A 16,341-nucleotide genomic window follows, 5' to 3' on the forward strand; every position below is an offset into this window, starting at 1 on the left:
TGAGGCTCCAGGGACTCCCTATTACGCTGTACTTTGACTTGCCGATTTTCAATCGGTGAGAGGAACACACTTTCTCTTTTCCGTTTCTTCCCTCTTGATAACCTGTTATCCCCAAGCAGTCTGCTCAGCTGGGGTCTGACATCCTCCGAGCTGCAGTCAGGACTGCACATGGTTGCGTCTTCCTAATAGCTAGGTCGATTGCCAAGTGTTTTTGTCGAAGAATAAGGGTTGTGAGGAGCTGAATGACCTCCATCTCCCTGAAGTGGTGTCCTCTGCAAGGCCACCTGTCACACACTGCTTTAATGTTGGCACTCCAGAAAAATATCGTAGCTAAGATAGGAAACCCTGATTATGTTTTCACAGGGAAGCCCTGTTTAAATAACTCTTCCATATGCTGTACATCACTTTTATCAGCACTAAGATATTATGTGCACACTGTCTGGATACACAGTAGAATGAGCACTGAACTCCTCAATTCAAATTGTTCTGGCTCACAACACACAGAGCATCAACAGCTGCTCTTTGCTGGTTTAATCCCCAGAGCTGGCCAAAACCTCATGGCCTTCCACTGGGAGGCTCAGAGTACTTCTCTTATTCCACTGGAGTTTGGGATTTATTGTACCTATTCTGCTTTTGTCACAGATCTCATCCCAACTACTTGCCCTGGTAACTGGGGAAGTGCCATACCCCCTTTTCACAAGAAGTTCAGGAATGCACACATACAGCGAACAATGTCCATTGTAACTCCCCAAAATGGTGAGCAGGCAAAGACAAATTTATTGAAACACGATGGAGGTGATTGATTGTTCATTGTGAAAGGCTTGGTGAAGCTGAGTAATTGGGAAAAGCAAAATGTGGGTCATGCTAAGAAATAGAGGGAAAAGCCTTGCTGTGCTTGCACGGGGTCTGGAGTTGGAGGAGGCAGAGCATGGAGTCACCTCTGAAGTCCTCCATGATGGTGTCTTGGTCTCCCTTCCATTTTCACTCGGATCAAAGTAGTCAAGTGACAGCTAGGGGCCACCTGATTTGTATCATCAAATGGTAGGAAAGGGCATACAGCTCGCGTACACACTCCTTTCTTTAAGCCCTAGCATACTTTATGGCATTCCATCTATTTAATAAAATAATCCAGTAATTCTGATTAATGCCTACCCAGAAGAGTTGCTGCTTACCCTTAGATCCAAAGGCTAAGCAGCAATAATCCAGTCATGGTAATCATAACTTACTACTTTGATCTTCAGATAAAAGAGCCTATAGAAGTGCAAAAGTGTTACATCACCGTTATTTGGACAACTTCAAAGCATGTTATTTACTCTAATGAATTCTCCCAACACAGCCTGATGAGAATAGGAGGCAAATGTGTGAACGGAGGAGTAGAAAGGAAAAGGGGAGAAGATGAGTCCTCATATGGTGAAAGGGAAAAGCAGTAAAAATAAGTACCTGTACACTGTGGATAGGTGTGAGATGTGAAGAGGGGTCCATGAGGGCCCAGCCGCAGGAGTCAAGTACATGGGATGCTCTTCTGTAGGAGGAATTTTCTCTTCCCTCTCATTTCTTGAAGCTTTCAATAAGGAGCAAGATCTCAGGCTGCAGCGTGGCAAACAGAGGGAGGGGGCAGCTTTTCATCTCAGCAGTGCTTCCAAAGCCTTCAAAAATTAAAAAAATCACCAAATGGATCTTAGCAGGTGAAGCAGGGGCAGCAGAAACACCGAACATGTTTTCCTTTCACAGTTTGGGAGTTTTAATGTTAAAAGACAGGCACTCCTGTGTCTTCTAAAAAACACTGGCTGGGGAGGCCAGACTCATTTCTCACCACTTCTACAAAGGATACAGTATGCCCTTGTAGAAAAAAGAAAGGTTCAAAAGTGAAAATGGAGAAAATGTAACTCTTACAGTCTTGGTGAGGGATCACATTTTAAATTAGAAATGAGAGAGAAAAGGAAGGGAATATTTGGGAATACTGCTCAGAGTGAAAATCTTCCAGTGCAGAAAATACTCTCCTCCCAGAAAAGGGCCTTTCTCTCGTCAGACTGGGAAATCTGACAAAAGACAGACAAAAAAACAGAGCAAAAAGAACCAAGGCAAGGCACCCTGGAAGAAGTCTGAACTAGGTTATTGTAACATTGCCCAGAAGTCTCAAAAATGGAGCTCTAAACTTTGAGCACGTGTAGATGACTAAAGAGGATCATGGAAAAATGAAGAAATGGTAGCATATAATCCAAAATATACTAAATCTTTGGGGGGAAAAAAAGCTTTTTCATCAAGCAGACTTTGAAGAACAGACTGAGGGAGAGCATATGAAATCTAGCAACACAGCAAAGGACATTAGCACAATAAGCCATTGTTTAAAAAGAAGGATGAGTGCTGTTAAATTTGGGCCCACCTGAGGTTGAGGAAGTTCCTGAGTAATGACTCTCCTGGGGCGCTCCAGCGAGTGCTTCTGACAAAATTTTATGTTTGTCACCTTGTGAGTTTTTCTCAGCAAAGCGAACAAATGTCACCAAAGTGAGAAAAATACATGAAGAGCCTTTTTTACAGCAAATTTTTTTGCTCAAAGGCATGACGAGAGCCAGTTTTTTTCCTTGTAGCAGAAGCTGGCAAAACTGCAGAAGAGGGATGACTCTGCCTTTCACCAGAGCTGTCGAGCAGCCCAAAGTGACCATGTGTTTCTCAGCAAACTTCTATCTAACCACTCATCCCTTACATGCTTTAACTTGGTCAGCCCTGAATTGGTCAGGCAGTTGGACTAGATGATCACTGTAGGTCCCTTCCAACTGAAAATAATCTAGTCATCTAAACTGCCCTGGTTTGCAACATGACAGGCACACTGTGCCTGTACTTAAGAGGATGGCACTGTATTTATTTGGATCTATCTGTTCTTCCTTTCAACCACACTCTTATTTTTTCCTAGGGTTCCACTTCATCCCTCTATCCTAGCCCTTTCTTTACAATGTTGGAGGGTTTTTTTAGTAGCCCTCTGGAAGAGTTGGGTGTATTATCCTGCATTTTTAGCCATAAGCATCTCATCTCAGCAGCCAGTTCTGACTGCTCAGGGACGGTGGCTCCCTCAAGTGAAGGACATACCGCAGTTCTGCAGTTCTGCTCTGTAGGAGTGTTTTTATACCATGGGTGGTACATGGTTCCTGCTGAAGTTGAGGGGGACTGGTTGCCCCTGTCAGTCCGTGCTTGCTTGGCATCTAGTGCCTCCAACACCAAACCTCATTAGTTGAGCAGGCGAGTTGTTTTGGTTGCGCGTCAGCAGGCTGCATATTGTGGCCCTTGAGGACCACAGAAGGGCACAACCTGCAGACTGCTATTGAGTCCATAAATTACCCCCTGCAAAGCTGGGCCCATTTGATGCTGCCTCTGCTTGCTGGGATTGAGTGTCTCAGGAAGGGGAAGTGAGCAAAGCAGCAGCTCAGAGGTAAATTCCACCTGGTGACCAATGCTTCAGGCCACCCACCCAGGTGAAATTCATAAATGTGATTCATCCTCTTCTCCCACAGCTGGGAACTGAATTAGGGAGATGAAGTAAGCTACCCTGGATCCCATAAAGTGGCAGGGCTTCCCAAGGAACAAAAAAAAGAGCTCCTGGATGCTAGTCGTCTGGTTAGGCCATTAGGTACCTCTTGCCTGTCAAAATGCTAAGTGAATGTCTTCAAAACAGCACGTAGCTGCTCCATGTAGTCATGCTTATACTTAGCACTGCAGCAATCCAAGCTCCAATGACTGGAGAACCGCAAGTGGCATGATGCATTTCTGACTAAGCAGGAAAACTCATTTTAGAAAGAGGTTTTGCCCATTAAAGGGAAATTGAAGAAAAAAGTGCCAACATATTCTGTAAAAGAAGAGATGAAATGGTAGGAGAGGGACCATATACTGCTGTCCAAGGCCATTAGCTTAGGCAGAAAGAAACAGTAAATAAACTATGACTTATAATTAAAGCCTCACAGATATACAACCTCCCATTGAATCTGGGAGATTCTGCATATTTGCAGACAATATGTTCAGTCATTGCAACATTTACACAGCAAGTGACCCCAAGGCCCCTTCGTAAAATGACTTCTGCTGGGATTCTGCAGTCCATATTGCCTCCTTTCGGCATGTTGGCTTTGGGGGTCAGATGAGCTGGCATGCTTTGCCTGAAAACATGAGAAAGAGCAGATCTCCAGCCCACATACAAAAGTTAAGAAGCTCTCAAATTTTTTCCTTCTTTTTTTTGAAACAAAAATTAGAAAAAGAAAAGTAGGAGAGAGACAGCATGGGGCTCCCAGTACCTGTGCACCCTCAGCTTTCTTACCCTGTCTCACTGGTTAATGTTACCCACAGGGAATCAAAATATGCAGCTGTTACCTCTGTAGAAAAGTTGTGAGGGGAGCTGAAGAAGGAATTTGTACCTCTGGGAGAGGTAAATGAGAATGTCAATAGAAAACATTCTTACTTCTGTGTTTGTAAGGGCTCTCTTGACACTCCGTGTTAAAGCCCAGCACTGCAGTCGGGACTCCAGACTCTTGTACCAGGAGGTAGGATGCAATAATAAGTAAATGCAAACTAATAATAGCAAGAAAGTTAATAATACAGCATGGACAGAGAAACATGCATTATAATCACTCCAATTTCATTGGAGTCATAGTCATAGTCATTCAAAACTACCCGTGGCATAGCAGAGCATAAGAGGATAAGGGCTTTGCAGCATGTGCGTGATGGATGCACCCAGAGCTGTTCCCAGCTCCACAACCGCACGCTAAGTTTGTTCCTTTATGACTATTCACAGACTTTTCAAACAAATCCAGGGTTCGTGTCAGGGTCGGAGATAAAATGGTGAGACCAATCATACCAGATGGTCTGTGACACACAGAAAAAGCAAAGCTCATTTACATTGACAGAGTTTAATGTTAAAAATTTGTCTAAAATAAGAGCAAAACTGGAGCGAAATGTTTGCAACTAATCCACTACCAAGTCAACCTTCAGATAGACCCATGAAATTATCTAGAGTCAGTATCAAATTAGCAGAGTAGTGTCGGAGACCAGAGGATCTGTGTGGGTAGAAGACCAAAAGTGGATTTGACCCACAGTCAGTAGAACAAGCATATAAGAGCTTTTATTTCAACAGTTTTGCATAAATTCATTCAGTGACAAATATGTCAGTTGACTAAGTGAGCCTTTATTAGAGTTGAATTTAACAGCAAATCTGGGAAATCCTCCCAAGGCAACTATGGCTTTAGAATCCCAGATTTGCGCTTCTAATTAAAACACTGTCAGTTTAGGTGTAATTCTCCATAAGAAATGGGTTTGGGGGGGGGAAGGGAGAAGTGGGAAAGAACTGACCTGCTGCTTAAACATTTTTCCAATGAGGTTTACTTTGTATATTTTCTGATGATCTTGTTAATGTTTTTCGCAAAAATGTATGACGCTCTTCTAACAAGATGGCAAAGCAGAGGCAAACTGCTGTCGGCTTTTCCTACCTTCCGTAAGGGATAAGATCAAAGAGCAAACTGTTTGATCAAGGATTGCATTTTGTTTTAAGAAACAAGAGATTATAGCTGCATGATTTTCTTTTTTCTGTGAAGAATCCATCAATGCTAAGGCTAGAACATAAAAATCACTTCATGGGAACAAAGGGAACTTACAATTCTTTTCTGTTTTCTACTGGCAAAATGCAATTGCTTTTGCAAGGAAAGATAGAAAAAGTCATGTAAGTGAGATAATCAAAATGATTAATTTTAGCTTGGTCATCTGCAGTTTTTCCATTAGACAGATATAAAATAGCACATTGCAGAATTATCTTTTAAATTATACATGTGGTAGGTAAGGGTTTAATGTATTATAAAAGCTGAAAGTTATTTGTAATGAGAAAGCAGAATCAAAATTGTTTACCGTGTTAAAATTATACCTTTTAGCCTTTCAGAAATGAAACATTAAGTAGTAGAAAAATGCAAAGCTTGGATGGACCCAAACCAACCATTTTCAGAAAGCTACTTTTAGAGGACATTTGCGACCGTTATTTTTTCATTTCAATTGAGAATATTAAGGTTTCATTTACAATTTCAGAATTTTCCATGGCGCTGAAATTCTGGTTCCCAGCCAGCTCTAATTTTAAGTAGATTGTGCACCGTGGATAATGAGGGCAGAGTTTTTACTACTTAGTCCTGCAAGGGTAATGCTGGAAAGGAGTGCCCCGTTCTTGCTACTGTTCTGTGGGGGGCAGGCAGGACCCCAAGTCAGGGAGAGGATGGGGCAGGTGATTTTAGCCAGCACAGGCAGGGCTAGAAGAAGAAACAAAGAGATCTTGATCTGGATTGTGTAAGAAAGAAGAGCATAGGTGCAGAAGGAATAATATAGGTTGAAAAATGTACAATCTAGTCTATCTAGTTATTTCATCCCTTTCCGCATCTCAGAATTAGCCATTCATTAAAGCCTTTCACCATTATCCTTGCTTATTTTGTTCTGATTTTTTTTAGATCCTGCTATTTGCAAGTATTACTATGATAATGAATGTGAATAAATCCAGAGGTCAAATAGACAAATCCAAACATCCAAACCTTAGCATATCTTTAAAGTACTAGCCAGTGTGCTCCATCTCACCTTAGCTCTGCAGAGGACTGAGTCACTAACTGGTTTCCACACAGCAGAGAGCTGATTGCCTTCATGTTATGCTTGAACAGGTATGGGGACATGTAAATTCTCAATGCAAGAGGATTTAAACCCCATACTGCCCATTAGTGAAGAGAAATGAACTTTCCTAGAGCTCGAGCTGCAGAACATTTGTTAGTCAAGTGGAAGGTCATTTTCTGTTATCTACTGTGGAGTGAGATTTTCAAAACCTCAGTGACTTAAAAGTACATGGTATATCTACTCCTCCATGACTGCTTTTACTAGAGCATAAACATAACTCTAAGTCCCACTGGCTTTCGACCAGGCTTTTAGCTCCCAAGTATTGAAGTCACTTCTAGAAATGGGACATTATCTCCTAAATTACAAAGGCACTTTTGCAAATGTATCCCGTGATGGTAGCACTGCTGCTCTCCCACTTGGTCTACAGAAATAACAGAACAAGATCATAATGGATATTGTCTTTCCAACCATTTGCTTCTGGTAAGCAGTAACAGGCATTGGCTCAAAATCTAAATAGGCAATATGGTTATCCAGAGAAACCCAGCTTGTCCTGTTTAACCTGTGTTCGCTGCTATTGAGCCATAGGAAGTCACGTGGGATCGCATCTGCTTGTGTGATGTTTCATCATGACTATTACTATATTTTTTATTGTATTGCACTAGCCTCCAAGAGCCTTCATCACTGGCCAGCGGTCCCTTGTGTTAGATGCTGCACAACCACGGAGTGAAAGGACGATGCCCTGTAGAGCCCGTATGCTGACTGTTTTCTCTGCTGTGTGTTTACAGCAGTTTAGATTCACAGCTTCTAACTCCAAGTCAATCTAGCAATGAGGGCAAACATTGCCCATTAGCAATGTCTGCAACAAAACATCACACGCGTGAAGCCCTAGCCATGCTGGCAGTCATAGCAAGCTGTTTACCTACTCTTCTTTCCTGCACTGTCTATGAGAGTGAGCACTCACCTCCTCACAGCATCTCATGTGATGAGGAGAAATGACCAGCACCAGCAGCAGATGCAGCCCAAATGAGACTGGTGCATGATACAGATGTGCATCCCGTCCCATCTGGCTCCCATGGGAAAGGAGCTACAGCCCCCTCTCCCTCTTTACCCAGCCCGCCTTGTCACCTCCCAGTCTCAATACCCCGTAGTTACTTTTTCATGCTGTCAGTGCCAGGTGCGGAGCCGGGAAGCATAAGCCATCTGCAGCTGACAGCAGGCATCCCCAGTGGGATAAGCTAGTAATGAATATCACCAGGATGCCGAGGGTCTAAAGGCAGGAATCCGACTGACTGCCCCTGAAGGGATTGAAACAAGTCGCAGAAATATCCCGGCTTCATCAGGAAGGAAAGGCTGTATAATTTGCAGCTGGAGATGAATGTGACTATTTGCCATGCAAATGGATTTTGCCAGCTCAAAGTGGCCTTCAGCAGCAGAGATTGTTGTATTTGTCATTTTCCGGTTACTTTTGTTTAATGCCTCTGTGCCTTTACTGAGCATTTCCTTCCCAGAGCACACATCATCCAGACTAATTAAAGACAGGTATCTTTTTCCTCTTCCCATCAATCTGAAGACATGTGAGCTGAATCCATAGCTGCCTCCCTTCCCGATCCCTCTCCAAATATGAAACAAAAGGTAAAGTCGTTTGCACTGACAGTCCTGCAGGCTGAGTATTCTCCGCAGATGGGAAGCACGATGGTCACATTTCTCTCACCTAACTTTAGCTACTTAAAAATTAACTGTTTAGTCCAACCTAGTCATCCCAGTTCCTTCAAAATTCAATAGAGAGGGAGGTCTGCAGAGGGACCTCCTCCCAGCATGAGACAGATGGGGTGAATCATCCCTGGAGGTTCCTGTTCATCTCCAGAGGTTGTTTGGTGAGTATGTCTCTCTCAGAGAGTTAAAGATAGGGTAGAAAAACAGTGCCCATCTGCCTGCCTTTCCCACAGCATCCAGCACTTCCACAACAAACCTCTGATCCCCCTCTCTGTCTGGCAGTAATGGGGAGGCATAAAAAGAAAGTAATCTGGGATGAGGGACCGTCGGTCTGCTTAGCCATGTTGCTGCAGTTGCCAATGAAGGAGGAGGTTTGCGTGAGACACTGCAGGGCAGGGTAACCAGCATAGAGCTTATGGTTGGAAACCATGCCTGAAAAAATCTTCTTTGTCGTACCTTTCTTGCTTTTTAAGGTGTGGATGATTAAGAATTTGTGAACTCCTTGCAGTATCACCTTCGAGATGGGTCCTGTAGACTTCCCTGAAAGACCTTCAAAGCCATTCACGGAGCTTGGGTTTGTGGTGAGATGGACTTTGCTTCCCAGTTTCAGAAAAGCCCATGGAAGAAGAAACCAGAGGGGAGAGCAGAGGCTCTGCTCCGAAATGAGCAGAGGAAAGCCTGACCCATCTCTAACCGTAGAAATCCTTTCAGTCACATCTGTAAAATACACTGCTTGTCCTTTCTGTCGCTGTAATCCCTTGCAGTCATGTTTCCTGCAGTTTCTCTCTGCCACGGGTGAAAGCTGCTGTGATCATTCTCCAGGAGTGTGGGTCTGACAGCGCATGTGGTGGGACGGGTCTTATTTCTACGTATTAAAACGCGTGCTTTCTGCTCTGCCCCGTGTGCTGCTTGTGTGGGAGCTCAGTCGCTGTGCCTGCTTTCTGCTGGGAAGTGATCTCAAAGAGTTTTGATTAAAGACATTTCAGGGTGCATTGATCTAAACAGGGAGATGACGTGATGTCTGTGGGAGCAGCTCCCCTCATATCAACAGTGTTTAAAACCAGTCTGGACAAACTGGAAGGGTGTAACATAGATAAGTCATGCAGCTGGTGAGCTATGTGGGTTTAGTCTCTTTCCAGCTCTAATTTTGGTGATTAGCAGAGTGTGTTTTTTCCCTCAATGGAGCGATGGAGCATACAGGTTGGTTTGTCAAGTCGTGCTAAACCACAGTAAACCATAGCAGCTGGACCCAAGGCTTCATGCAGTCCTGGACACGGCATGGCACACACTATCATGAGCTAGTCCAGTGCCCTTAGCTGGACTGGTATATCTCTGTTACCATCCGATAAACCATATTTCTGTGGAGTGACTCAGGTCAGCAGAAAGACAATGCTGAGACATGGTCCCCCACGGAGAAATAAACAGTGTTTCTGAGGGGCAGGTCCTTCCTAGTCAGACTGTCTGGCTTTATAAAATAGCATTGTAAGTTACCTTCTACCGGGGACAGTGCTCTGCATCTAGAGAAGGAGCATATAAATAATTTAGACAGAATGCATGAATACTCACTCTTAAAATTATCTTCCACTCTTAAAAATTATTTTAAAATATCTTAATATAAATGAATGCCTGCTTGACTTGTTTGCCTCTATAGCAATGGTTACAGATAATTGGCTATTTGATTGCAGCAAGTGCAAAATATCTAGATTTTAAGGCATTATTATGAACACTTTTTCTAACCATCTGCTGAATACAAAACAGAGAATGTCAGTAGGCAAATTATTCATTAAAGCCATAGCTCCTCTCTGAGCTTCAATATGTCTTATAGAAAAACACAGAGTTTTGATTTTTAAACTTCAGGTGATGGAGGAGCTGACCTAGTGATCCCAGCTGGTCTGTACATCTGGTCTGGCTCCACGCCGGTGCTCCTTCCCGCTGCAGGTACATGCCACAACACAGACCTCGCCAGAGCTGCTGTGTGGATGGGCATTGCCCTGCCCAGCTAAACCTTCCTCATAGTTGTCTCCATGTCTTCTTATTAATATTATTATATACTCTGAAAGGAATTGAAAATCAAAGCAAATTCAATCAGTTTATTGCTGATTTTTTTTCACTGTGAATTTTTTATCCCCCCTTGAATTACATTGACACCTTGAAAAGTAGATTGAGACCTGAGATAGACCTTTGGCTTCCCTGGAAGTGGCTGGAAAATGTGACTGGGTAAATGCCCAGGTAAATGATGGGCCTGCAAGAGCGAGCTGCACCTTTTGGACCTTCACACCCCTCTTGTCTGACTCTCCTCTCTGTGTCCAGGTCTCTCTCTGGCCGCATAGTCGGTGGCGTCTGGTGGTTCTTCACCTTGATCATCATATCCTCCTACACAGCAAATCTGGCTGCCTTCCTCACCGTGGAAAGGATGGTTTCTCCCATCGAGAGTGCAGAGGACTTGGCCAAGCAGACAGAAATCGCCTATGGGACCCTGGAAGCTGGCTCCACTAAAGAATTTTTCAGGGTAAAAGGGAATGTTAATGCAAGCATTTTGATTAGCCCCTTGTTTGACAAGTCCTCCAGGCCCGTCCTCTCTCATCCCCAGCGCAGGTCTGTTTTTTTTCCTCTTGCTTCCCCTTACCATGTTAAGACCTGCTGAGCTTGTCCTTCAAACAACAAAAATCCAGTTTTCCCTGTGCTGCTCAGAAGGCTGGCTGTGTCTCCAGTACATGTGATATTCTGCAATTGTAAACACAAATATGGAATATCCGTGTGCTTCCCCACGTATACCAAGGAGCTACTCTGAGCAGCTCCAAAAGAAACCATCTCCTGATTTCCAGCTTGGTTTACCTTGGTTTGATCCGCAAAATCACTTGCTGTACACAAATATGTGGCAGAAATCAGGGGTTGGTCTGGGCTCTGATGCAGAAATGGCAGGAGGTTCATTAACATCTCGTTACCCCTTTTGCCTTCCTTGGCCCATCCGATATGTGGGTGTCATGGTTTAACCCCAGCCGGCACTAAGCCCCACACAGCTGCTTGCTCACTCCCCCCCAGTGGGATGGGGGAGAGAATTGGAAGGGTAACAGTGAGAAAACTCGTGGGTTGAGATAAAGACAGTTTAATAGGTAAAGCAAAAGCCGTGCATGCAAGCAAAGCAAAACAAGGCATTCATTCACTCCTTCCCACCGGCAGGCAGGTGTTCAGCCATCCCCAGGAAAGCAGGGCTCCATCACATGTAATGGTGACTTGGGAAGACAAACACCATCACTCCGAACGTCCCCCCCCTTCCTTCTTCTTCCCCCAGCTTTATATGCTGAGCATGATGCCACATGGTATGGAATATCCCTTTGGCCAGTTTGGGTCAGCTGTCCCAGCTGTGTCCCCTCCCAGCTCCTTGTGCCCCCCCAGCCTGCTCGCTGGTGGGGTGGGGTGGGAAGCAGAAAAGGCCTTGACTCTGTGTCAGCACTGCTCAGCAGGAACTAAAACATCCCTGTGTTATCGGCACTGTTTCCAGCACAAATCCAAAACACAGCCCCATACTAGCTACTATGAAGAAAATTAACTCTATCCCAGCCAAAACCAGCACAGTGGGTATGTATTCAGTCCAAGCTGGAAATCTCAGCTGGTACCCAAACCTCTGTTAATGCTTCTGTTGGGTTTCTGCTGTCCTACTCAGCGATCCAAAATAGCAGTGTTTGAGAAGATGTGGACATACATGAAGTCAGCCGAACCCTCCGTTTTTGTGAGGACGACGGAAGAGGGGATGATCCGCGTGAGGAAGTCGAAAGGGAAGTATGCCTACCTCTTGGAGTCCACGATGAACGAGTACATTGAGCAGCGGAAGCCCTGTGACACCATGAAGGTGGGAGGTAACTTGGACTCCAAAGGCTATGGCATTGCAACGCCAAAGGGGTCTGCACTGAGGTAAGTAGCCTGGATTTGCTTTCTTTTGCCAAACCACCCAGTAAATCAATGTATGCACACAGTTCAATCTCCATTGCCATGTTAATCACGAAAGCTTGGGGCGTGGAGGTGGGGAAGGTGGAGGGAAAAGGATATGAAAGCTCAGTGTGATGTGCAGGGAAGTAAAATGCCCAGCTCCCATTGAGCAGCAATGGGAGCATCTAATTATTCAAGCCCTGCATTTGGAAACTGGATCCTGGCTGATCCACTTGCTATGAATGTGTCTGCTGTATTAGGTGATGGCAGGGGGGCTGCTGTGGTGTAACCATTGGTTTCACAGAGCATTATCTGGAAGGGACGCTCATCCTGTGCCATGTGAACTGCACAGCTTTGCAGAGTATGGTATTACCCTGGTTTGGATCCATGCTTGCAGAGGGAGTTCTCTTGGGGAAAGTGTTTTGGTGTTTCCTAAAATGAAATGCTATTTGGGAGAGGTGGGAAGCCAGTTTTGAAAAAGCCCTGCAAAAGGTGTGCATTTTCATTCACTGAGTCAATTCAGATCCTGGCAAGTGCCAAATTTATGGCAAGTCCAAAGGGGCACGAACCCTGCATTTCTGAGCCCAGACCTGCAGCTGCCACATGCCTTTGCCTACTGTCATATGAAATATCTTCAGAGACCGTCCTTTAAAAAGGAGAACCCTTAAAAAGTACAGACCCAGATCTGAGTTAGTAGCAGAGCTTGGGCCCTGCACACAGCCATACTCCTGGACATGAGGTGGCCCCCTGCAAAGTGCATCATGCAAACTGACCTGCTCAGAGCAGCATTACCACGATGTGCAAACTGGGATGGTGATCAGAGTCACACCAAAGGTGCGGTGCCTTTTGGTAGCAGTCATGCAAGTTCCTCGTGTTACAATCATGAGGAATAAGAGTTGCAATGTTTTAGTGGGACTAAGTCCTCAGAAGCCATAGCTTTAAGTAATCTGATCAATGGTCCAACTCATTTAGTTATTTATTAAACATATTTTAATCAAAATATTTTGACCAAAATCGTATGTGTGGCCTTATACTTGCTTGCTAACATAACCCAATGCAGAGACGTTTAATCCGTGGTCTCTGGATTACTAGAAACCAACCGAGCATTTGCTGATGTATTTGTCTGGTCACACAGCTCCCGAGCCAAAGCCAAAGAATCAAAGGTGTTTCAGCCGGTAGTGGATGAGGCCCAAGGATTTTGATTACTACATTTATTAAGCCAGCTCAAATTGGATTCAGCACTTGCCGTATCATCAATTGCTGGAGGTATCTTTAGGAGAAGCTCATGAATGCAGTGCAGGTGGTCCAGAAGGCAATTCTTGCATCCAGTGTGGTTCAGGCTCTGAAATGACTTGGGGCCCTCCAAATGAAGGTGGATATATTCTCACAGCTTTGAGATGTTTTCTGTTGCACTCTCTCCAGTGTTTGTTTTCTGTCTTGCAAATATGGAAATTAGGATACAGGGCTGATTCTATTTATTTATTTATTTATGCATTAATCTTGTATCCTAATTTTGATGTTATAAAAACAAACAAACAGGAACATCCTACCTGTCTTGTAATTGTTGGCATGTGAAGGAGCCATTTATCATACTTCTAAGAAAAATAAATAACAAAAAAGAAAATTGCATCATTTTAATTTTGCAGCTCCAAACATCCCTCTGCTAGGCATGATTCCAAAAATTCCTAACATTTCTTTCTGTTTCCTCTTTTTCATCCTGGCTGCATGTAGAACAAATTTCTTATGGGCCTAATGGCAAATGAGGAATGCTTGATTTTCCATCCGATGGTGTTTCTTTGGAACAGTTGCTGTCAGTTTTTGTCCCATTATGTTTGTTTTGTTCCTGTTGTTTTAATTGTTCTAATCTTAGTAGTTCCCTACAGTCATCATGTAGTGTCTGTTTTCCCCTTGGGGTCCTGCATGTGAGAGGTTGCCCTGAGCAAGGTGACATTCATGAGGCATCTCTATAGCACGGTCAGCCTGTCTCTTACACAGGCTTCATCTTCACTCACTTCCATCCACAGAGTAAAAGCTCTGAGCCAGGTTTGGAGGTACATGTGAGCCAGGCCTATCTTAGATCAGGTGTGTTTTAGACGCTGGGCTGCATTTTGATTTTTGCTGTGACCTGTGCCTTTTGTAGCTAGACCAGTTTTCCTGCATTTAGGATAGCTGATTAGGAAAAGATCCTAGAGAGATGCTAAATGAGAGTTCACCATTGTTTTTCTTGCTTCTACATGGGAACACAATGCCAGGATATTGCCACAGACAAACGAAAACAAGGTTGAAAATCCAGAAATAATTCTACGTGCTGTAGCAGGTGCAAACATCCCTCCCAGGCCATCAGTTAGGTCTCTTGGGCTGCTAAAAGAGCTTGCTTCTTCCTCCCAGGTGAATCTGGCTTTGAATATCTTTTGGCCTCCAGATGTTAACATTCAGTTGCATTTAGGCATGGCTGAGAAGGGCAATGATGGGAGGGCAGAAATTACACCTTTCAACACCGGCTAGTTCAAGGTGTGATCCTGTCTGACTTGAGAGAGTCATGCAGCTGCAAAACCCATCCATTTACCTGGCAGGAGCTCTTCTCCACTGTTGTACAAGTGATCAAAAAGAGGGCAAAAAGCCAAATTATCCAAAACAGAGGAAAGAAAACCCAAGAAATCCCATGTGAGTCTGGACTCAAGGAATAGGGAGGTTTTTGAGATGGAGATCTGGGAGGGCAAGTTCTTCAGAGCAGCCAACCTGATAGCAAAGTTCCCTAAAATACAAGTCGGTTTTCCTAGGGTCTGTACAAAATGTTCCCTGTTAAAAACCTACCTCCTTTCAGGACCCCAGACCTCTCAGTCTTTCATCAAAATACTCTCAAGATGAAGTACAGCTTGTTCTGTTTACTCCCCATGAGCTGAAGAGAGAGACAATTTACTGAAATGAAGCTTCCTAGGAAAGATAACACATAACACTTAGCACATGGCCCCAAAAATCATATGGCTGATATTGTGCTCAGGGAAACTGCAATGCATTTACTTAGCTAACACCTTGTACCCGCATAGAAACTGCAATGTATTTTGGCTCATTAGTTAACTAATCTTTTGCAGATGGTTCAGACATCAGAGTGCTAATTAACCTGTATTCTGTTTTAGAAGACAGAAATAATTATGATTTACTTAGTGTCAAATTCTTTCTGGAGCTACACTCACATGCTTCCATTGGCTTTAAAGGCCAAATGGAAGCCAAAGTTAGACTCTGACCACAATACTGTTAAGGTAAAAAAGGGAAAATATTCAGCCATCTTCAATTCTACACCTTTGCCTTCTCTTGGACTGGTAGCAAGTTTGGCTGCATCTGGCTTTTGCTTTTTGAAAGCTGGATTCTGCCTGAAGAAGGCTCCCAGTCCTTGTGAAGGCTTCAGTGCTTGGATGGGATCCCAACAGGCAGAGCCATCGCAGGCTCGTGGAGGTCAGCACATCCCTCTTGCTCACAGCCAGGCTTTTTTAGAATTGCAATATAAGAAAACAGCCCCTTTGGTGAGGATTTCTTGGTGTGGTACACAGTGTTTCGTGCACAAATTATCTGAGATGGGAGCTGCAAGGTTCTTGGCCTTTTTCAAGATCTGTTTTATTGATATTCAAGGTCTGCTGGTGGACGGTTCAGCCCTCCATCTCTTCCATGCTTTTTAAAGCCCTCTCACATTTGTGTCTCGCTGTGCTTAGCTTTTTTCCTCTTTTTCATGCAATGTCTATACCAGCATTGCACCTGATACCCAGCATCCAGAAACAAACTGTGCCCCCGTGCAGAGCCTATAAACTCACCGCTGCACATCCTGAGTCAAGCTGCTCCCTCAGATGTTTACCACTGAAATCAGTGAGAAGTGTGTGAACACATCTGAAGGCAGACTGTGGCACAGTTTGGGTTTTGCAGGCTATCCTAAATCCAGATCACTGGTCTTCTTTCTAAATGTTAGAGTCTGCTCAGCATCCAGACTCATGCAATGTTTTCCATGACTGGGGAGATGCATCTATGAAACATTGCAGCCATCCAAAAGTCCTAGGCATTCTCGGGTGTGTATGTTTTAATGGTGCTGCAACCATC

The 16,341-nt window shown here is 44.1% G+C and overlaps 1 protein-coding gene across 3 annotated transcripts in view; it reads left to right on the forward strand.

Annotated features, from left to right (window-relative positions):
• Window positions 1-16,341, forward strand: part of GRIA1 (glutamate ionotropic receptor AMPA type subunit 1) — a 139,768-nt gene that overhangs the window by 102,141 nt on the left and 21,286 nt on the right. For all 3 annotated transcript variants that reach the window (XM_076350031.1, XM_076350030.1, XM_076350032.1), the window contains exons 12-13: window positions 10,639-10,837; window positions 11,993-12,240. In XM_076350031.1, the coding sequence (XP_076206146.1) occupies window positions 10,639-10,837; window positions 11,993-12,240 (447 nt within the window). The remainder of the gene's footprint in view (window positions 1-10,638; window positions 10,838-11,992; window positions 12,241-16,341) is intronic.

The sequence above is a fragment of the Aptenodytes patagonicus genome, chromosome 12 (genome assembly GCF_965638725.1).
Source record: "Aptenodytes patagonicus chromosome 12, bAptPat1.pri.cur, whole genome shotgun sequence".
NCBI lineage: Eukaryota > Metazoa > Chordata > Aves > Sphenisciformes > Spheniscidae > Aptenodytes > Aptenodytes patagonicus.